Below are 23,552 nucleotides of genomic sequence, written 5' to 3'. Positions count from 1 at the left end.
ATAGGCCACTGACGACTTAATTTGTACGTGGGTACCAGTTTGCAGCATTTCCCAACATGTGCAACATTTTAGTGGTCACTTTGGAGTCCTCAGTCTCGATCTGCATGCGAAGGAAAAAAGAGAAGCCACTTCGCTTCATGTAAATTTATCGCTAGACTTACGGGTGCAATGCATGTGATGTGCTGAACTGCATTTACAAGACAGTGAGGGAATGTACGTGTGTCTCTCACACTTTCATGTGCCTAGAGGCACGGAAGATTCCACCACGTGCGCGCGCATCTTCTTGGCAGGCGGCGAGCACTGCGGCACGGCGACGAAGACGGTGGTCAGGTCGCTCGGCACAGGGTAGAAGAAGAGCCGCTGCTGTAGCGGCGCGCGCTTCCTCGTCGGCGCCGGCGCCGAGTTCCGCGGAGCGGGCGGGCACACCGTGGCCGGCACCAGCGCGCTGTCGGCCGTCGTTGGCGTGGTGAAGCTGCCCTCGTCGCCGGCAGTGGCCCCCGCTCTGCAGCCGTCTAGCGGCCTTATTACTCCACCCGTGGCCTGCGGCGTGGTGAAGCTGATGTTGACGCTGTCGTCTTGCTGCAGTGGCGCAATGGGTAGCATGGCCATGGAGCCGCTTGCCTTGGGTGTGACGCAGCCGGTGTCGGCGGCTGCGTCGTCGTCGTCCGCTCCCCCTGATGTGGCCGATCGGGCGCCGTTCGCCTTGGGTGTGACGCAGCCGGTGTCAGCAGCGGCAGTGCCATCGTCCGCCTCCGGCACAGCGGTAGCCCGGGCGCCACTAACGACCGTCTGGATCGGCCGGAGCGCCGCCAATTCGGAGATTTCCGCGACGTCGAGGCCCATGATATCTGGTGAGCGCGCGCAGATCCCACTGCTGCTCTAGATCCTCTCTCAAGGGATCCAAGAAAAAGTTTGTGCAATGAGTAAATAGCACTGGCGGTCTAAGAACTTGCACCGCGGATGCACTTAAGTCACACTACTTGCAAACCGAAAAAACACGTCGCAGAACTTGCGTTGCGGGTGCAATCAAGTCACACACACCAGCTGAACCGCGCCGTCGCCCGGTTTTTTCTGTTCTTTTGCACGAAAGGCCTACCCAATATTGTGTGAGGGCCGTATTGCAAAGTCGCCAGATCTATAACCGCATTGAACCCTAGTTCCCAAATTGAAACGAAATCCCTAGCTCTCGTCCCCTCTCACACCTTCCGACGACGCGGACAGATGGGCGGCGGCAGCAGGAGCTCGAGCGGTGGCGGTGTTCCTTCTGGCAGCAGTTGTTCCTCCTTCGTGGCCGGAAGTAGCCGTGGTGCCGCCATCATCGTGGCGGGCAGTATGGCTGGCGCGGGCGGCAGCGAGGAGAGCGTGGCGCTGGCGAGCCGCGCCGCCGCCGGCGTCGGCGATGGCAGGTCTTCGGCGACCGCCGTGGCATGGCCTCGCATCCGGGACACGCGTATGTTTCCTCAAGAGGTGTGGCAGCGGGGCGAGCCGGAGATGCGGCCGGAGCACGGGCGGGTTGTCATCGCTCGCACTGCTGGCATGGCGGCACTCGAGCGAGATTTCTATGGCCGTGTCCTGTATGCCACCATCATTGGACAGCCGCGGAGCGTGGTGACGCCGGAGGCACTAGCGGTGGCGATGGAGTCTCACTGTGCTGTCCGACGGACGACAACTAAGCTGGAGGTCACTTGCCCACCATTCCATTTTTTCGTTCGCTTCGACTCGACGGATGATTGCACTCGTGTGGTGCACGCGTCGGAGCAGCTTCGTTGTTGTGGCAGCAAGATTTCTTTCCAGCGGTGGTCAAGCTTCTCGCGTGGCAAGCCGGGGAAGCTCGAGTGCAAGACGTTGCTGAGTTTGGAGGGGCTGCCGGAGGAGGCTTGGGATGCACACACTGTCAACCTGGTTCTCGCCGGTGTCGACGGCGAGCTCATTGACATGCTCCCGGCCACCGATAAGTGGGTGTTGCCAGTCACCGCGTGGCTACGCAACCCTTCTGGTGTGCCAAAGTTGCTCACCGTGTCTGTTCCTGCACCTCCTACGGGGCCATGGAAGCCAGACTCCGACAACGAGGATGCATGTTCACCACCGGCTCCAAATTCTCCCACAGAGCGTGCAACCGTAGATTTTCCAGTGATTATGCATGTCAAAGAGGTCGTCCACCGTGGCCCATTGCTAACTGAAGGCTTAGCTGTACAATTTCTCCCTGATTAAGATGAAGACCTTACCCGCAAGCATACTTTCAGCACATGGCGCGGCAAGATAGATGGCACTGGCCATGGTCAATATGGCCAAGCTTAATTGAGAAGCACTGTAGCTGAAGTACCTATCATTGTAATTTGAACTAGCTTTGCTTGTACCCTGTTATGTCTATTTCTGTTAGTTTCTATCAGTTTGATTATTATCAGTTGTCAGTTTGTAATGTTTGGATGATGAACCAGTCTGTTTTCTGAACATCAGTGTTATAATGTTGTAATGTTAGCTATTGTGTTGTGTGTAAAACAATTCTGCAATTTGTTTATGCACTTTCTAGCAATGTTGAACCAGTCAAGTTGAACCAGTCTACTCTCACATATGCTTGCTGTCTTACATCAGCAAGTTTACACAGACTGATAGCATGCAAAAGACCACACCAACTAGTTCAGTACATAGTAGTAGTACTTAAGTTACAAAATACCAAAACAAATGCATTGTAGCAAGCACTTCTCCAACTCATTCTTCATCTGCTGGAACATGTCTGGTTCTGCTAGACCCTTCTCCAAGTAGCAGCCACTTCAGTCCCTTTGTTTTTGTTTTCTTGTTTCTTGTTCCTCTTCTTCCTCTTGTTCCTCTCACTCTGACTTGTGTTTGTGCAGAAGCAGTACCTCTTCCAGCTCCTCTTCCTCTGACTGGTGCTTGTGCAGAAGCACTAGCTCTTCCAGCTCCTCTTCCTCTGCCTTGTGCTTGTTCAGAACCAGCACCTCTTCCAGCTCCTCTTCCTCTGCCTGGTGTTTGTGCAGAAGCAGCAGCTCCTCTAACTCCTCTTCCTCTAGCTGCTATGTTGGCCCTGTGCTCAACTACAAATGCACTTTCCTCAGGAATTTGGTGTATCCTAGTAACAGGAATTCCTTGTGCTGTTCCCTATACAAAGAAACAATGGTAATGTCAGTTTTTCATGAAAATGCAATTTTAAGGAATAGAATATTGTGAAATTGTGGCACAAGTACCTCATGTGATAAAATATGTATCATGCTGTCTTTAACCTGTGTTGGGTCAAGATCTGGCCTCAAAGTTTTGTTCTGAATGTGCTGCACATCATACAAGAGCATGTCAGTTATTGTTATGTTTCTTTTGTTTTACTAATTACTAATGTAAACTTACAGTTAGAATTATAGGGAAGTCAACATCTCCATTTTCATCAATAACCATCTTTGACTTTTTTTTCTTAGCTTGCTCCCTCATTTGCTCTATTTGTTCCCTCATGTTGTCAGTGGGCTTTCTCTTCCTTCCCCTCCTACTATGTGATTCTAGCTGCTGAGTTGCAACATTTTCTGTTCTGCCATGATCAGGTTGATCACTTTCAACATTATCTGTTCTGCCATGCTCATGTGCATCACTTCCAAAGTCCCCAGTCTGCTCATGTTGATCTTCCTCTTCTCTTAGTACAACAGCTTTCAACTTTGAGCAACCACTTCTGTTATGACCAGCTCCTTTGCAATAGCCACAGTGCATAATAGCCCCATGTCTACTGAGTTTAGTGCCATCTTATGTCTCCTCTGGTTGCTGCCTTCTGTTCTTTCTTCTCCTTCCAGCTCTTTTCTCATATAGTGGTGGCAAATATAGGTAGTGCATCTACATGTGGCCACTCATCTTTGTCCCTTGTAGGATATACTTGGACTTCATAAGCTGACAAGTATGTTTGCACAGAGTAGCAAGAAGACAGAATGGTTTCAGGTTTAATGCTTTCATGTCTACAACAGGCACAAGCATGGCTGCAAGGAATTCCAGTGAGTTGCCACCTTTTGCAGGTGCATGCATACATATTCAACTCCACTATGTATGTCTTGCCATTTGATAAGACACCAAAGACACCCATCCTTGACGCTTCAGGGTGACAATTGGCTGACAACTCTACATTTTTTTAATTTGTCTCTAATTTTTGGAGTTATGTTGCCTGTCCACTTCTCAGTGGCCTCCTTTTTCTTTGACATATGCCTATGCATTATCTGTGATTTAATCCTCTCAAGCATGATCAACACAGGTAGCTCTCTAGCTTCTAAAATGTACCTACAACACAACATTTTGACAAAGTTCAGTTTCAGTTACTATTCAATTTCTGACAAAAATCAGTTACTGTTCATTTTCAGACAAAATTCAGTTATTGTTCATTTTCAGACAAATTTTAGTTTCAGATACAGGATTAAGTGGTATTACCTATTGAAAACTTCACAAGTGTTATTCAACAAAATGTCACACTTGGGAAAAACATAAAAAAGGCCCTTGACCATTGATTTGGAGGCTTATCTTCCAACCAAGCATAAGCTTCTGGATTATCTTCCCTCATCTTCTCCATATTAATTTCAAAAAAGGTTGGAGTGGTTGATTTGACACAAGTCCATAGTTGTTGTCTGATTGTCTCACCTTTGTGTGCTGAGTGCAAGTTTTGGTACAAGTGTCTCACACAAAACCTATGCTCTGAGTCAGGGAACTGTTCATTCACAGCTTTTATGAGCCCCTATGTGAGAAAACAACATAATTATCACACTAGTGCAAGTAAGAAGCAAAACAAGAAATGAATGTAAACAGTAACTGAACCTATGAACATTATCTGAACCTATGAACAATAACTGAACTTATTATACCTTCTGTTTATCACTCATAATACTGAATGTGCTAGTGTTCATTATGTTAAGATCCTGCTTCAGTGTAGCAAGGAACCATGCCCAAGATCCATAGCATTCTGTCTCCACCACTGCCATTGCAATTGGATATATTGAATCATTTCCATCTATACCTACTGCTGTGAGTAATTGGCCACCATACTTTGTCTTTATGAATGTGCCATCAATACATATGATTGGCCTACATCCCTTCAGCCAAACTGAAATAACAAGTACTAAACAACCCATTCTCCAGGTTTAGATAGAAAGATGAACCTGGATTGCTATGTCTCACTTCCTCTGCATATCTCCAAAGCAATGAGTACTACTTCACCTCATCCCCATGCACCACTTCCAATGCTGCTTTCCTATCTCTACCTAGCTTGTGTCTGCTAACTTCCATGTTAAATTTCTTCCTAACTTTCCTTGAAAATGTAGCTAGAGAAATCTTCTCATTATCTCTGAACTTCTCCACATATTTGCTAGCAAGAAAGGGGGCTGTTAGTTCTTTGACATCCCAGACCTTCTCACAAGTGTGCTCTGCAATTAAAGTCTTCACAAGAAAAGATTGTGTCCTATTGTCATTAACAGCCACTAGTTTCCAAGGGCAACCCTCTTCACACACTGCCTCAAATCTTTGTTTATTATTTCTTTTCTTCCTAATTTGCACCCTGTTCTTCACTACATACTGTGCTACTACTTTCCTAAGGAGCTCCACAGAATCAAAAACCATGCCCAGCTTGAATTGAGGGTTTTCCATGTCAACAGCTGGGTTAAATAGTTTAAACTTATAAATGGGGTTCTCCTTCTTTTTTCTTCTTATACTCCTCATCATCAGAGTCACTTTTATGTTTTCTATCCCAATCATCCTCTTCTGGCAGCTACAAATCATCTTCATACACATCATCTGTCCCAGGAACATGCCTGTATCAGCACCAATACTTTTGCCTTTCTCAATCAAAGCATCATACACAACAGCATCTACATTCTTGTCATACTCCTCATCATCCTCCTCCATTCCATAATCACTGTCATACCAAGTAGGATCTATGTCTGAATCACATTCATACTCTTCTTCTGAAACTTCTGAATTTTCTGATATATCTGCATCTTCTTGTTGCTCTGAATTTTCTGCCTCCTCTGACAGTTTCTCTGTTTTCATCTTCTTGTCATTTCTAAGTGGACTAAATATAACTTTGGGTAGAACAGGGCAACCTTTGAACACAATGTCATCTTCCTCCTGCATCTCAGGTTTTCTGATATGCCTGACAAACAAAACCAGTACCTTTGAGTGAACAGAGGCTTTGGCCATCTTCTGACAGTGAACTTCCAGGATGATTTCCACCATATCTGCAAGTATTTTTCCAGGTGGGCACCAATACATAATTTTCTCATGATCAGGATCATTCAATTGTGCTAGCATGTAGTAGATGCAGTCACTGCAAAAAGTTCTTGTGTCCAAATTGTCAAACCAACATATCTTCTCATCCAAATATGTCAGATTCACTCCCTTCCACACAAAAAACCCTCCATGATGCACCTCCACATTGAATTTCACTGATTCATAACCTACATTCAACAATGGACAGTGCATTCAATAAATACATTCAAAAAACACACTACTAACCCTAGCTGCCATCCCCAAAAATATTATGTGATACAAATCGTAGATGAATACCAACACACCCTAACTACTACTGCTCATTGAAGTCATAAAACTACTATGATGCTCCAACGATCATCATCTATTGCCGAAGGGAGAAAACCCTAACTAAATTGGGGAAAAACTTACCGTATATCGGCCTCCCATGCGCTTCGGTCCTCAGGAGTGGCAACTCCGTCGCCGGATCCACCATCGTCACCGATGACTGACTTGCCGCCGACGAGCTCGCCGCGCTAGCGGTGCCACCTGTCTCCTCTCCCATCGGCGAAGAACACGAACAGGCAGAGAACAGAGGAAAGGGGGCTATGCGCCTTTCGCCCTGGATCCAGGGGTCTTTGTGCAAAAAACCGATGCAGTCCAGAGGCCTCATGTGCGCCGCGCGTGACAGCGAAACAGAAAAAACCGGGCGACAACGCGGTTCAGCTGATGTGTGTGACTTGATTGCACCCGCAACGCAAGTTCTGCGACGGGTTTTTCCGGTTTGCAAGTAGTGTGACTTAAGTGCACCCGCGGTGTAAGTTCTTAGACCGCCAGTGCTATTTACTCTTGTGCGATAGATCGAATTGCCTGAGGTGGGGAGCTAGCCAAGTCAGTGGTGTGACTCTGCTTGCTTGTGTGTGGTCTTTTGTTGTAGCGTTGCGTGAAGGACGAGGAGGAACAGAGGCAGGTGCCGTGGAGGTGATGATGGAGAAGTGGCGAGGAGGAGGCTATCTAAACAAGGAGAAGCAAGCGAGGAACAGAATTATATGCAGGCAACAAGCAAAGGCCAGGCGCGTGTTAAATAGATCATCGCCCATGGCCATGAGAGAGAGAGAGAGGAGAGAGAAGGGCTGTGGAAATGAAGTGGTGCAAATGATTGTGGGTGGAATGAGAGGATGGTGAAACTCTCGGATCGAGTAGATCGCTACACCCTCCTCCTAAGCTTCCATGTCCTCTCTCTCTCTCTCTTCTCTCTCTCTCTTTCTTCTCTCTCTCTCTCTCCTACCTCCCTCCCTCCCTTGGATAAAAAGGGGTAGATACGGATCAGATCAGCAAGAAGCAGAAGGATAACGGCAGGCAGGCTGAGGGGGCCGGCGCATGAATTTTCACTGCCCCAGGGTTAATTTCTCTGTACCCTCTACAGCAGCACAGTGAAGTTAATCTCCAGGACATCCATGCACATGCAGTAGACAGTAGTAAAGGCAAAAGGACGATGCATGATCTGTATTGCTATGCAGAGTGGAGTGGTTCTCAAGACAGTGTGTTGCGAGGAGGACAAGTATGGTTAATTGCCGCCATGTGTATTGCTTGTTTAGAGGAGATGGCTCCCATGATCCCATCAATTTTGCGTAGCTGGATGCTTTATGTGGTGTGCTATACACATGCATGGATCTGTCTTATTGGCACCGACTAGAGACTAGATCACTAAAAGTTGTAATCTAAAAGCTCTTATATTTCTTAACAAAGGGAGCATAGATCACTAAAAATATTTCTTAACAAAGTAGTAAAGACCAGATCACTAAAAGTAGTAATCTAAAAGCTCTTATATTTCTTAACAAAGGGAGCATAGATCACTAAAAATATTTCTTAACAAAGGGAGCATAGATTACTACTTTTAGTGATCTAAACCCTCCTATATTTCTTTACGAAAGCGATATTTTTTAAGAGAGAAAAGGGATATTTGGTGGCTTGTTGTTGAAAAAACAAGCATCTATTTTTTGTACCTCAACCATTGCTGAAGTCTAAGTTTTGACTTCCAGTTCTAACACCAAAAACTCTTGATTTTACTACATGTGTGTGATGTTACCACCACATCATCACTAAATTTGCTTTCAAAATGGCCAAAGACATGATTTAGATGTTTTTGATATGTGAGGGACAAAGTATTTCTGGTATTGTAGTTGAGAGACTGAATATAACATTGGCAATTGTTAAGCAGCCAAAAATTCACCTTTTCTTTTATGGAGCTGCTAAAAATCAGTCGACTGAGACTTCGCGAAGTCTCAGTCGACTGGTGAGCCGTTCGATCCTTATTTGCTTGTAGATTCGCGCTGGGGCGCTTTGTCCCTTGTTTCGGCCTGTCAAAGGCGCGGCCCGGCCTGTTTCCTTTCTTTTTTTCTTCGAACCGCGACCCCGCGTGAGCGTTTGCTATTGTGGGCTGGGCTTTTATATCCTTTTTTGTTTTTTCTGCTTTGTTTGGGCAGTTAGCACTCATTCCTTCGTCTCTCTCCATTCCCCAATCTCAAATCGGAAGAACTCCGCAGGGAAGAAGAGACACCAAGCTCCGGTTTCTTTAACGAACAGATTGACCTGCTACTGCACTCCCAACGAGAGATGATGGCCTACACTGCTGGTGGAGTAAGTTTCCCCTACCTTCTTTTCCATCTTTTCTTGTTTTGTTTGTTGGTGTTACACCGCAGATCTGAGGGGGATTGGGTCGATTTTTTGTGTTGGATCAAGTGTAGATTAATAGCTTCAAGCATAGAATCGACTCTAGGATTTTAGCCATTTTTTCGTGTCCTTTTTCTTCAAGCAGTGGTATGTAGGGGTGTCCCCCTTTTTTGTGTGTGATTTTTATCTTTAGATCTTTTTGCTAAAACCTTTTTGCGAATCAGTAGGATGTTGATATCATTTGTCCGCGGAAAAAAAGAAGATGATTACTGAACCTATCATTTAGCATCGGCATGTTTTTTTCCAAATTTTTGTTGCTGAAACCCTATGAATCAGTAGCATGTTTCAAATTTATCTCTCTGGAACCAAAGAGAAATGATTACTGAACTTATCTCTCTAGCAGCGGCATGTTTATTTGTTTGTATCAAGTATTTGATTAGTAGTTTCAAGCAGAGAATTGCCCTAGAGTTTAGACTTTTTTTTAGATTTTCGTTTTGTGCATTCATGCATAATAGTGTCTCTCGCCACCGTGTTGATCGGCAATGTCGCCGTGGTGATTTGAGGATGAAAGTGGTTCTTTGCTTGTAGCTAGATTCACTTACCTTGATAAATAAAGCTCTGTTTTTGTGGCACCTCTCGTCATTCAGATTGCTTCGTGGTTTTCCCTGTGTCTGAATCGCATCAAGAGAGGAGGAAACAGGTTAGCAGTAGTTACAGTGTCTGTCAGATAGGAGTTTTTGGTATGGAGTCGCGGTAGGATGTGAGTGGTGTGGGAAAGGAACAAAAGCGAGAGCATCCATCTAAGTCCCCAGCTGAGGGTAAGTGAGTTATTCCTCGTCCAAGAAAACACGTAAAGCATTCGGTGAAGAAGTGAGCCTAGTTTTGAGAGTGGTTAAGAAAGGAAATGGTTCCTTTGCTTCTAGCTAGATTAAGTCACCTCTGAAAATGAATTTCCCATCCTGTTACTTCCATCCTTGTCCAGATTGTTTTTGTGCTTTTTTCTCCTGAAACTGTTTTGACGTTGCTGCATCGAGGAAATAGGTTAGACTAGTTACAATGTGTGTTGGATAAAATGAGCCTAGTAAGTAACAAAGGAGGGTTAGGTGTCGTGTCGTAGTAGCGCGTGGTGATGTGTTGGCTTTTACCTACAAAGCGGGGTGAAAACTTTGTTTTTTCTGAGCAGTGAGTGGTGCAGGAAAGGAACAAAATCCAGCTACAAGCAATTAAATAATGTATCCATACAATGGTGTGTAGGTATGTGGTGTGCATGTATTTATATATTGTAGTTTCACTTTTTTTTCATGGACACATGTTGATTACAATAATCTAGTGGCATTCTATTTTTTCTTGTTTTTTTGTGTTTTTGGTTTTATAGTGCAGATGCGGGACGGGTATGATTACTGAACCCATTTTTTTACTAGCAGTATGATTTTTTACTGAACCTCTGTGACTCGGAAGAATGTTGGAATCATTCTCTGGAAAAGAAGAGTAAGATTTTTCAGTTTTACTAAACCCATTTACTAGTGTGGTACCGCTTCTATTTTTGTAACCTTCTGCTTATGAGGCTCTATCCAGTAAATTTTTTTTACAACACTAAAATCTAGTAGCCCCTAAGAGACTCACATGAAGTGTTTACTCCTTTGGATTGTACTGGAAGTAGTACTATTAGCACCAGAAAACATGGGGCGGCGTCGAGAGACATGGGGCCTAGTTGCATGTCCCACACCAGGCACGCAACTACATGTCTTCTAGTTTGTTTGCAACTAGGAAGGGCTTTGTTTTGTCGGAGGGGGCGGCATCGAGATACAGGGGAGCTAGTTGCATATCCCACACTAGGCACACAACTGCATGTCTTCTCTTAGCGTGAAGAGTCTGCTAATAGTATTTGAGCCATGTTAAAGAGAGACAGTAGAGTGCATTTTTACCCCTGTATACTTCAATAGGTGACAAGAGAGTGTGTTTTAGGCTTTCAAAGTTGACCTTTTTTGTTAGATATAACCTCCGCTAGTCATTCTATTTTTTGGGCAGCTTTTTGATCTGGTGAGTGTGTTCCTTCTCGGAGATTTGGTGGCACATGCCCTTAGTAGATTAATTAGGGGCTGCAGTAGTACTTTATGTTTTTGTAAATGAATATGGTTTAGCATCTGTTAAGCAGGTTTTGGGTTCACACAGTCATAAAGCTGCAGGAGTACATGGTGAAATCTAGATGTTTTGAAATCATTCTTTTTTTAGTTATGTTTTTTCTGAATTCATTTCTTTCACTTTTTTCGTATTTGTGTTGTGAGTAAGTTATCTATTTATTTATTTATTGCATTTTTATGTGCACAGGAGGCGTTTTGTGGAGTTTGTTTGAATCATTGCAACTATGAGAGCAAGGGAAGTGGTTTCAGCATGTATGTAGGGGAGGACTTAAAAACGGAGGGGTAACTCACCAGCTACTGTTTATATATATTTTAAAATCTTTTTCATTTTTTTATTCGTTTGTTTCTTTTTATTGATTCTTTTGTCATGACACCAGTCGTAACTTTTTGTGTTTTGCTTTTTTGTGTTCAACCAAAATATGTTGTGTGATGCAATGAAAGGGCCTGTTTCAACAACATGACGTGATAGGAGGTGACATTTGTGGCAAACCAACGAACATACACTGTAAAGTGTTACAAGGGTCACACACAGAGCGCAATTATGAGAGAGGTTGGAGGAAGTTTTATGCAGACGACAAGCTGGATTAACCTTCCCCTAGGGCATTTGTTTGTGTGATCCAGTTTGGCAACGACTCTAAAGATCACTTCCAACATAGCTACAACTGAGGTCCTTTGTTTTGTTTGGGGGGGGGGGGAGGAGAGAGATAAAAGGGGCAAGTTGCATGCCCAACTATAGTTACAGAACCGCATGTATTCAATATTGGTTGCAACTGGGAGACCTTTGTTTTGTTAGAGGGGGCGGCGGGGAGAGAGAGGAGGCTAGTTGCGTGTCCAACTATAGTCACGTAACTGCATGTCTTCCAACATAGTTCAAACTGTGGGCCTTTCTTTTGTCAAAGGGGGCTACGGGAAGAGAGAGGGGGCCAGTTTGCAACTACAAGTGGCTTTGCTTTATCGGTGGGGCGGTGGAAAGAGAGTAGGGGGGCCAGTTGCATACCCAACTATAGTTATGCAACTTGCAAGTCCTGCAACATGGTTGCAACTACACGTCTTCTACAACTGGCTTTTGTTTTGTCGGAGGGACCAAAGGGAGAGGGGCCAGTTTCCTGTCCCACACTAGTCATGCAACTGCATGTCTTCCAGCTTGGTTGCAACTAGGCTTTGTTTTTGTTTTGTTAGGGGGGGGAGGGGAAGGGGCGAGAAGAGGAGCCAGCTCCATGTCTAAGTATACTCATGCAACTGCATGCCTTCTAACATGGTTGCAACTGGGCTTTTGTTTTGTTAGAGGGGCGGCTGGAAGAGAGAGGGTGTCAGTTGCATGTCCAACTATAGTCACGCAATTGCATGCCTTCTAACTTGGTTTGCAACCCAGCTTTTGTTTTGTCAGAGGGACCAATGAGGAGAGGGGTCGTTGCATGTCCCACACTAGTCACGCAGCTGCATGTCTTCTAACTTCGGTTGCAACTAGGGCCTTTGTTTTGTTGGAGGGGCAGCGGGAAGATAGAGGGGGCCAGTTGCATGACCAACTATATAGCCATGCAATTTGCATGTCTTCCAACATAGTTGCAACCGGGTCTTTGTTTTGTCGGAGGGGGCGGAGGGAAGAGAGTTGGGGAAGAGAGAGAGGGAGAGAGAGAGAGGCGCAGTTGCATGTTCAATTATAGTCATGCAATTGCGAATGGCTTTGCTTTGTCGAAGTGAGGGGCCGACGAGGAGAGGGGCCAGTTGCATGTACCACACTAGTCACCCAACTTCATGTCTCTTAACTTGGTTGCAACTAGGGCCTTTGTTTTTATCGGAGGGGGCGACGGGAAGAGAGTTGGGGCCAGTTGCATATCCAACTATAGTCACGCAACTGCATGACTTCCAACATAGTTGCAACTCGGGGCCTTTGTTTGGTTGGAGGGGGTGGTGGGAAGAGAGAGCAAGCCATTCGCATGTCCACCTATAGTCACGCAACTACATGTCTTCTAACATAGTTGCAACTAGGGGCCTTTGTTTTGTCGGAGGGAGTGGCAGGAAGAGAGAGGGGGCTAGTTGCATGTCCAACTATAGTCACGCAATTGCATGTCTTCCAACATAATTGCAACTGGGGGCCTTTGTTTTGTCGCAGGGGCGACGAGAAGAGAGTAGGGGGCTAGTTGCATGCCCAACTATACTTATGCAACCGCATGCCTTCCAACATGGTTGTAACTGTGGCTTTGTTTTGATGGAGGGGGCGGCGGGAAGAGAGAGGGGGCTAGTTGCATGTCCAATTGTAGCCATGCAACTGCATGCCTTCTAACTTGATTGCAACTAGGGCTTTGTTTTGCCGGAGGGGCAACGGGGAGAGAGAGGGGGCCAGTTGCATGTCCAATCATAGTCATGCAACTGCATATCTTCCAACTTGGTTGCAACTAGGGCTTTGTTTTGTTGGATGGGGCATGTGGAGAGAGGGGGTCAGTTGCATGTCCACCCGTAGTCATGCAACTGCATATCTTCCAGCTTGGTGGGGCTTTGTTTTGCCGGAGGAGGCGGCTGGGAGAGAGAGGGGACGAGTTGCATGTCCAACCATAGTCACACAACTGCATGTCTTCTAACTTGGTTGCAACAGGGGCATTGTTTTATCGAACGGGGCAATGAGGAGAGAGAGAGGACCAGTTGCATGTCTAACCATAGTCATGCAATTGCATGTCTTCTAACTTGGTTGCAACTGGGCTTTATTTTGTCGGATGGGGCATCAACAAGGAGAGGGGGGGTCAGTTGCATGCCCCACACAAGTCATGCAAGTGCAAGCTTCGCACCCCCGACTGCATGTCTTCTAACACGGTTCCATCTTTGTTTTGTCGAAGGAGGCGGCGGGAAGAAGGGGTGTTTGTTGCATGTCCCACACTACTCATGCAACTGCAATTGTCATCCCCCAACTGCAACTGCATGTCTTCCAACATGGTTGCAACTGGGGCTTTGTTTTGTCGGAGGGGGCGGTGCGAAGAGAGAGGGGTCCAGTTGGTTGTCCAACCATAGTCATGCAACTGCATGTCTTCCAACATGGTTGCAATTTGAAGCCCCCATTTATAATCACGCACTAATCATACACGCATCAGGCATGATCACGAACGGTGACTCACATCAACATCACAACAAATGGGGGTGTCACATGCAACTAGGGCTTTGTTTTATCGAAGGGGGGATCAATCAGAAGTGGGGCTAGTTGCATGTTCCAGTCATGCAACTGCATATTTTCTTACCTGGTTTCAACTAGGCTTTTGTTTTGTCGGAGGGGCCGGCGAGGAGTGGAGGTGGGTTGCATGTCCGACACTAGCCATGCAACTGCAACCGTCGCGCCCGTCTACAATTGCACATCTTCCAGCATGTTTTGTCGGAGTGGGCCAACAGGGAGAGGGGGGCAATTTTGCATGTCAATTGCAAGTGTCGTCCCTGACTGCAATGCAAACTTTTTTGTTTTTGTAAGTTAGTGGCGGGAGAGGGGGCAGGGTACCGATTTGCATTTGCAATACTATGGGGGGCAATGTAATTGTGATTTTACCAGCCCCCTCTGTAACAATCCCGTTGTTGTGTCCACAAACGCAAATCAAGCACCCGATGTCGCAACTCACTATGTGTTTTTGTCGAAGTGCGGCATGAGAGGAGAGCGAGTGGGCCATTTTCAACACGATTTTTTCCTTCTTTCTGTATTTTTTAAAAATCAGATACAAAGTACAAACTTATTTTTTAGTTTTCTTTTTGTATTTTTAAGATTTGTGTTTCCAAGGAATCAGAAGTAAAATCAATTGTTTTCTATTTGATTTATCATTTTCTCTTTTTTCTAATGCCTCTAGAATGTGGCCCCAGGATCAACATCTTTCTAGAGCACTCCCAACGGTACTGTTTGAAATCAGAGAGGAGAAGAGATTGAGAGAGACAAACTAGGAAGGAAGCCGCGTCACGGGGGCGGGCAAATCGAAGATGCACGCAGCGGAGTCGCCGGCAATGATATGCTAGGCCACATGGGCGCGCCTCCAGACTTGTCTCGCCCTGCGGACCAGGTAAGCTATCTGCCCCTTTTCCCTCCCCTCCAAATCGACCCCCCCCCCCCCCCGTGTTGCCTGTGTGCGCAAACCCAAATCATGCATCCCATGTTTTTTTCTGTCACAACCATGGTATTGAAATCATGCATGCATGTTTTTCTGTCACCGCCATCATGTGTTTTGCCACAGCTGAAATGTGCCTGCTCAAAATCAATCCCAAAACCTGATGCATGTATACATGTTCTGGATTTTCTAAAGTTCTATATTTCTGAAGTACTGTTCAGAGACAGCCAGTTTAAAACAATGAGCAACAATCCCTGCCACGCTGTGTCCGCAAGAGTGCATCCCAAAACCTGAGAGCATGCATGAATATTCTCTCAATTCCCAACAGTTTAACTGCTATACGTGTTTTGTTAGGGTTTTTTTATGAATTCAGTCCTGGTAAACGTTGTCTCAGTTTGTCCCCTGTTTTTCTCATGCCACTAATGCAGCAACTTCACTCATATTTTTTTCATGTGTGCATTTTGGGTTAACCTGAGTTCACTTTAATGCGAGTTCCTCCCGTGATCGTTTTTAAGTCGACAAGTCTCTGCTGAAGCTGGAATTTGCAGAGAGTTATTTTTCACCTAAGTTAACCTGAATGTTTTTTGTTTTCTGAATCGGCGTAGCAGTTTTTTTAGGAATGATCTTTGTTGAGTTTTTAGTTGAAGAGGAGAGACGGTTAGTAGTGGTACTTGGGTAAGTGGGATTTTTGTTCAGAAGAGTTAAAATGGAGCCAAATAATATATGCATGTTTTGTTGCACAAATTCACTACATATTTGCTTCAGTTTAACTTAGTACTGATCTTATGGACACTTGTTATCTACAGTAGCATTGAGTCCCCTTTTTTCTTCTATATTATACTCACCTGATCTTTTTTTAGCTTGACTTCAACACTAATGTATCATATACATTTTATGAATACAGCAGCGCCTAGGTAATGACATTGAAGACGAGGGAAGCGACCCCGGAGTAGGCAGAGAGCAGTGTCTTGAAGATACAGAGTTAGAAGAGAGAGGGTATCATGTAGAGATCACCAGACACTTAGGGTGTGTTTGGTAGCATGTATGGACCTAGCCTAGTTGTTCTCATCTCATACATGCTGAGTGTAGACATACTGAGTCCATGCAGTTGCTGTTGTTTGGCAGTGATGTATGCGCTGAGACATGCTGAGCTGAGATTTTGTTTGGCAGCCTGCATGTGTTTAGACATGCTGAACAATTTCGAATTCTAAAAAAAAATTCAATGATGAACAAAATCGAAAAAATGTCAACACAAATTTAAACATATTTTGAAAATTTAAATAAAATTTGATATTCTAAACTTTTTTGGAAAATTAAAATAAATTTTGAAATTCTGTTTTTTATTTGAACATATTTGAAATTATGAGTTTTTTTGAAAATTTAAACAATATTTGAATATTTTATAAAAAATTAAAATCCTATTTTTTTCAAAATTCAAAAAATTTTGATTTCCTTTTGAAATTCCAAACATTTATGATTTTTTTAGAAAAATTGAAATTTCAAATACTTATTGAAAATTCAAACAAATTTTGAAATTATGATTTTTTTCGAAAATTTAAATAATTTTGAAATTCAAATTTTTTCTATTTTTTTGAAATTCTAAAGTTTTTCAAAATTTTAAACAAATTTTGAAATTCTGATTCTTTTTGAAAAAATAAACATATCTGGACGTGGTCTGGTTGGTGGGGACGAGTGTCAGGGCCAGCATAGCTGCCTCCATGCACCCTGTGTGGGGTGCATGAGATGAGCATGATTGAGGGTACTTTTATGCATCAGATGAGCATAGCTCAGGTGAGCCATGCACCCTACTAAACAAGTAAAAGTGGGTCGGATTGGGAACTTTTGACCTCGTGCACCCTCCATCCACCCTACCAAACACACCCTTAAGCACCAGAGGGTTTGCTGTATGAAGAAGCTGCAATGCTGGTTTGTAACCTTTTTTATAAACATTCATATATATTTTTTTCAAAGTTTTATTAGTTGATACAGGAAGTTAACTAGGTAACACATGATCTTTTTTTAACTTGTTATGTTTGCCGCATGCCCATACTTTTTGGTTGATGTTTTAAAAAAGTAGCTAGTGCATGATTTTTTTGTTAACTAGCTACTTCATGTCTACACACTCTTTTTTGTTTGAAAGTAGGCAGTGGCCATCTGCCCAGTTGCTAGTCATCTTAGAACTGAAAAATATTCATAAGTTCCTGCGATCAACTCCACGAACAATGGACAACACCGTTCAATTTAGCTAGCTATGGAACAGCAAACTGCTTACACGGTCAACACTTTTTCATGGGCAATGTTTTTGCTCTACTTTTTTTGCTTCGACCACATACTTTGTTTGTTCAGATAACGCTTATGTAGTGCAAAAACTTTAGAAAATATAGACCTTCAGAAACTCCACTGCCAAGTACTTTTGTCATGCGACTTTCATAGCAGTAGTGGGGAAACTTCTCTACCAATGTTTGTCTAAAGTTTTTACCTGTCGTTTAACTACACATGGGCTTTACATTTTTTGTTGCCTGGGAGGGAGGTAAAACGGGCCAAACAAACAGCAAAAACAAAAAAGACAGACAAACAAAGCCCACACCTCAAGCCCATCACAGAGGAAATTAAAACCAAACAGGGAGGGAGGTAAAATGGAGCACCTATAGGCCGCTCGCTGCGGTGAAATGCCGGCGCTTCGCACAGGAGCGGCTAGCGTGGGCCGGCCCATTTACAGTGGCACGCGGCGGGACGTTCCTGAAGGAAAAATCGCAAAAAATAAAATAAGCGCTAGCGCTGTAACTCGAACACGCAACTTCGCAATAATTGGCCTGCCGTGCAAACCACTACGATATAGACATTCTCATGTTCAATTAGCAGCGCGCCAGTTAAAGTCTACAGACCATTTATAGGGTCGAACCGACAACCTCCTACAACTGAATTTTTCAAAATTATGAATATTTTCTTCAAAATAAAAACACTTTCTGAATTTTCGTACAAATCTTGTAAAACAGGAACATTTAGATGATGTGAACAAATTTGAAAAAGGGGAACATTTTCTTGAATTTGTGAACAAAAAATAAAAATGTTTATATTTTTAAAACTTCCAGAACATTTTTTGAATTTGTGATTTTTTTTAAAAACATGAACTATTATTGAATTTGTGAACAAATTTGGAAAGCTGGAACATTTTTTTCAATTCCCAAACATTTTTTGAATCTTGAGAACAAATTTTGAAATGGTGAACAATTTTTAAAAATCCTGAACAAATTTGGAAGCGCCAACAATTTTTTAAAGCACGAAATTTTTTGAATCTTGAGAATGTATTGTGAAACAGAGAGAAATTTTGAAAAATTCCAAACAAATATGGAAGTCCGAACAATTTTTTAAAGCACGAACATTTTTTGAATCTTGAAAACATATATTGAAACGGCGAGAAATTTTGAAAAATCCCGAACAAATTTGGAAGCGTGAACATTTTTTGAATATGTGAACAAAAAATTGAAAGTCAGTACATTTTCTGAATTTCAGAAGTTTTGTACTTTTTTGTGTAACGAGAACAAATTTTAAATTTTGAGAACATTTTTTCAAAAACTGAACATTTTTTGGAAACATGAACAAAATTAAAATTTTTGTTTTTTTAAGGAAGAGAAGAAAAGAAAATCATAAACATTTTGTAAAACTATGAACATATTCTGAAAAAGAAAAATAAACTTGGAAAAGAAATTGAAACAAGAAACAAAAACGAAAAAATGAAAAAGAAACATAAACGAAAAAAAGAGAAATAAAAAACAATAGAAACCCGAAAAAAACGATACAGAAAAAAACCCGGTTCAGGGAACCTTCCGGAAGGTTCCCAAAACCAGTTTGGACGCATTATGTGTTGGCCGGCCCCCTGTGCGATCTCTCGACAGTTTGCCGCAGCGAGCGGCAAATAGGATTTTCTGGTAAAATGGGCCTAATCTGTTCAGGGTGATGTCAGCCGACTGAAGTCTTAGTCGACTGAGACATAGACAGGCCCTTTCTTTTAATATGCAGATATCATAAATATACAAAGAGCTCCCCTGTGGCGCCAGGTACATACACCTCACATTACATACCGAAGCCTGGATATATGATAGCATGTGCATCCCTCTGTCCCTTTGAAGGTCTTGGGCGTTAACATGATTCCGGGGAGAATGATCATCCCTAGCGTGCGGCGCCATTTCGATCATGTGCATGCATGCAGCTGGTCACGTCGTACTCCGTACGTACGTAGCCACGTCGGTGCCAGTGGCCGTACGGAAACTAGACTAGCTAGTAGCTAGGCATCAGGCTGGCGGCATTCAAGCGTACCTGCAGGATTTTAATGGCCGCCACGCTGCCGTGTCCGGCGATTACAGCGGCAGTATATCGTGGCCGATCTACTCCGATATAGTGATATACTCACTTCGTTTCAAAATATAGTGCTCTTGCGTTTTCTAAAATTCAACTTTAATCATAAATTTAATCAATGAGACCCACAGCGATGGGAGCGAAAATTATATAACTTTTGCTGACGTCGCACTCGGTATCGTTGGTTAAATTTATAGTCAAAATTGAAGCACGAAAACCAGAGACGCACTATATTTCGAAACGGATGGAGTACTATGTTGGATGATAGAGTGGATCTCTAGTCAGATGTGCAGGCCAGGAAAGACTACAACGGCAGAAAGAGCTTCTCGTTTCAGTGTCACTTTTGCCATCAACTCGTTAAGATCTATCTGCATTGCAGTCAATGTAGAGCTTTTTCCACAACACAAAGCAGCTAGCTAGCCTATCTTTCTGCCTCTAGATCCCCTCTCTGCAGGCCTCTGCAAAGACCTGAGTGGGTCACATGCATGCATGGCCATTGCTACGCTTTAATTTACATTGTGGTATAGTTTCGTTGCCAGGTTAATGGCGACATAAGGGCATCTTCAATAAAGACCTGTGGACCAGTAGTATCCGTTCGGACCGCGGAAGCCATTCGGTGTGGGTCTGTACGGGTCCCCTAAGCACCGTTTCTGCGAGAAAATCCCCACTCTCTTCTTTCATCCGTTCAATTCCCGCTCTTTTCTACCACCTTGGCCTTCCTTTCGCTGTCAACACACGGAACCGTTGAAGACCCTATCGGAGATGGAGGCGGCGGATGTGCCGAAGGATCCGAGCAACACGCTTGTCCGGAAGATCAGCTCGTCTACGTGGCAAACTCTACACGTCAAAGTGAAGGCCGCAAAGGAGGAGAAGCTCAAGAAGTGGTTGGTCGCCGGTGGGGCCGGTGGTGGCGTTGGGCGTGGTGGTCACAGTGGTCATCGCGGACGTCACCAGACGGGCACGCCCACAGTACAAATGGCGTCATGGCCGGAGAATTACAAGCTTACATACTAGTACTACGCCGCCAAGCAGCTCGGAACCCCTGACAGCATGTGCCTCTTTTTGGTTGTGATCGGGTATGCAATCTGGCGCTGGTGTGAGTCGGCGTACTGTGTGGATCAGCCTTTATTAGTATTTGAAAGTGCACTTTACGAATGGACATATACAGGATAACGTTGGATGGCGTCCTCCCGCACCCAAGTTTGCGGACTGATCTTCCTGTCCGTGGACGGATTTGGGGCGGGGGGGGGGGGGGGGGGGGAGGGTGCGGATTGTCGTTTGAGACGCCCTAAGGAAACAAACAAGTTAACTCTACGCCTTAAGAGCAACTCCAGCCGCGCCCCCAACAGGCCCTCCCCAGATTTTTTTTCCGCACCAACGCCCAAAATCGGCACAATCACGCCCCAAAGAGCCCATTTTTCGCCGGCTTGGGCCAAAATTGGCGCTGACGGCCCCAGGACGAACACGGCATGCTGGGGGCGCCCGGGGGATGCCGGGCGAGCGGTTTTGGCGCGAATCCGTTTTCCCCAGAACGCCTCGATTCCCCGCGGGGAATCAATGGCAAGGCTGCCGCCGGTCAGCCTTGCATTGATTCCTCACGGGCGGCACGTCCCGGGCGGGCGGGCGCGGTGACGCCTCCCCTTCCGCCACGCGTTCACACGGCACGAGGCTATAAAACCAGAGGCTCCCCCTCGCTGTTGGCCACACCAGCCCGAGCCGCCGAGCCCAAACCAGCAACCGTCCCTCCCGTCCGCCGCCGAGCTCTACCGCTCTCCCCTTCCCTCCCTTCCTTTCCCTCTCCATGCCTGAACGCTTCCCCGGTGATGCGGCGGCAGCCAACGGCTTCAGACGCCGCTCGCTCCAGAGTGGGAGGCGTACCTCCTATTCGAGGCCAACATCCTGGCGCCACCGGACATGCGCGTCGGGCCGACAGGGTGGAGGCTCAGCAACGGGAGCATCCCCATCCCCCCTGTACCCGACGTCGACGCACGCCCCGGCATCTTTGCCGCCGATGTCGACCACGTGCGGTCGTCCCTGACGGAGGAGCAGCGCGCCCTCCCCCAGTAGGCCACTGACAACCACGCGACGTGGGTGGAGTACTTCCAGCGCCGGTAGGCGCAGCGGCTAGCATCCACGAGCGGGGCGCCGGTGGTGGGCGGCCCCAATAACAGCGACGGGCGCCGCATCTGGTGGGGCGTCCCGGGCCGCACACTCCACGAGGTACTGGCGTACCTCGAGGGCGGCAATGACCCACCGCTGGCATACCCTGCCGCGGCGGCCGTCCCGCCCCCACGCCGGAGCGCCGGGCCATGGGTGAAGGAAATATGCCCTAGAGGCAATAGTAAAGTTGTTATTTATATTTCCTTATATCATGATAAATGTTTATTATTCATGCTAGAATTGTATTAACCGAAAACTTAGTACATGTGTGAATACATAGACAAACAGAGTGTCACTAGTATGCCTTTACTTGACTAGCTCATTGAATCAAAGATGGTTAAGTTCCCTAGCCATAGACATGAGTTCTCATTTGATTAACGGGATCACATCATTAGAGAATGATGTGATTGACTTGACCCATTCCGTTAGCTTAGCACGATGATCGTTTAGTTTGTTGCTATTGCTTTCTCCATAACTTATACATGTTCCTATGACTATGAGATCATGCAAATCTCGAATACTTGAGGAACACTTTATGTGCTACCAAACGTCACAACGTAACTGGGTGATTATAAAGGTGCTCTACAAGTGTCTCCGATGGTGTTTTTTGAGTTGGCATAGATCGAGATTAGGATTTGTCACTCCGATTGTCGGAGAGGTATCTCTGGGCCCTCTCGGTAATGCACATCAATATAAGCCTTGCAAGCAATGTGACTAATGAGTTAGTTGCGGGATGATGCATTACGGAACGAGTAAAGAGACTTGCCGGTAACGAGACTGAACTAGGTATTGAGATACCGACTATCCAATCTCGGGCAAGTAACATGCCGATGACAAAGGGAACAACGTATATCGTTATGCGGTTTGACCGACAAAGGTCTTCGTAGAATATGTGGGAGCCAATATGAACATCCAGGTTCCGCTATTGGTTATTGACCGAAGACGTGTCTCGGTCATGTCTACATAGTTCTCGAACCCGTAGGGTCCGCACGCTTAACATTCGGTGACGATCGGTATTATGAGTTTATGTGTTTTGATGAACCAAAGGTTGTTCGGAGTCCCGGATGTGATCACGGGCATGACGAGGAGTCTCGCAATGGTCAAGACATAAAGATCGATATATTGGAAGCCTATGTTTGGACATCGGAAAGGTTCCGAGTGAGTTTGTGTCAGGACCCCGACTCAATGTCACATCGATCTAGCCTGTAACACCTCATATCACTTTGCGGCCTCACGCACGGTATTCCCACGGGTGTCGCCTTACCTTTGCCCGGGACCGTTTGCGCCTTTTGGCTCACGTATATGATGATGTCGCTAGCATCCATATGATAAGGAGCCCGGGCTGACATGACTAGTCGTAAACCCAAAGTGTCACAGACTTACAGGGACAGGCATCCATGAACCAGCATCGAACGTGTCGGTCATCAGCAAGTGGGTCCGGGCTGTAGCGCTGGGCTAGCAGGACTTCGGTAGATCGGGCTGTAGCAGGCTAACAGGGCTCCGGTACTCAATGCGTGACATTTCCCTGAAGGGACAGACACAGGAACGAAGAAGGACACATGCCGGCCAGCCTAAGTGTTCCGGAGCAGTAGCAAGCTACCATGGCTCAGTGGAAACACTAGGAGACATTTCCCGGTAAGAGAGGCTACTAAGGATAAACAACTAGATAGTCAGATCCCACACATACCAAGCATTTCAAAAACATACACACAATATGCTCGATATGTGCAAATACAACATGGCATCACAACATGACTCTACAACTCAAGTATTTATTCAATACGCTCCGAGGAGCGAGATATTACAGACATGGGTCTCATGACCCAGCATTCAGAGCATACAATTCATGCGGAAGCTCAACATGTCTGAGTACAGACATCTATAAATGAAAAAGGCTGAGAAGCCTGACTGTCTACCAGATCCTGCCAAGGGCACA

At 45.3% G+C, this 23,552-nt stretch overlaps 2 protein-coding genes across 3 annotated transcripts; both read right to left on the bottom strand.

The window, feature by feature from the left end:
- Positions 1-234: 234 nt before the first annotated feature.
- LOC123151235 (uncharacterized) lies at positions 235-843 on the bottom strand. Its single transcript, XM_044570981.1, has one exon. It carries the CDS (start codon positions 841-843, stop codon positions 235-237), a length of 609 nt encoding a protein of 202 aa, XP_044426916.1.
- A 1,826-nt stretch (positions 844-2,669) lies between these two features.
- Positions 2,670-6,435, bottom strand: LOC123154767 (uncharacterized). Of its 2 annotated transcripts, XM_044573404.1 has the most exons (5): positions 4,839-6,435; positions 4,411-4,711; positions 3,358-4,263; positions 3,204-3,284; positions 2,670-3,117 (listed from the first exon to the last, which is right to left on the bottom strand). In XM_044573404.1, the coding sequence occupies exons 3-5, from the start codon at positions 3,706-3,708 to the stop codon at positions 2,710-2,712; spliced, it is 840 nt and encodes a 279-aa protein (XP_044429339.1). In that variant the 5' UTR covers positions 3,709-4,263; positions 4,411-4,711; positions 4,839-6,435; the 3' UTR covers positions 2,670-2,709. The 2 variants fall into 2 exon arrangements, with proteins under 2 accessions (XP_044429339.1, XP_044429340.1); XM_044573405.1 differs by lacking the exons at positions 4,411-4,711; positions 4,839-6,435 and having other exon boundaries at positions 3,358-4,392.
- Between the last annotated feature and the right edge of the window lie 17,117 nt (positions 6,436-23,552).

This window comes from Triticum aestivum, chromosome 7A, assembly GCF_018294505.1.
Source record: "Triticum aestivum cultivar Chinese Spring chromosome 7A, IWGSC CS RefSeq v2.1, whole genome shotgun sequence".
Lineage (NCBI taxonomy): Eukaryota > Viridiplantae > Streptophyta > Magnoliopsida > Poales > Poaceae > Triticum > Triticum aestivum.
Note: the sequence above shows the minus strand (reverse complement) of the source record. Positions and strands in the feature narration are given on the sequence as shown.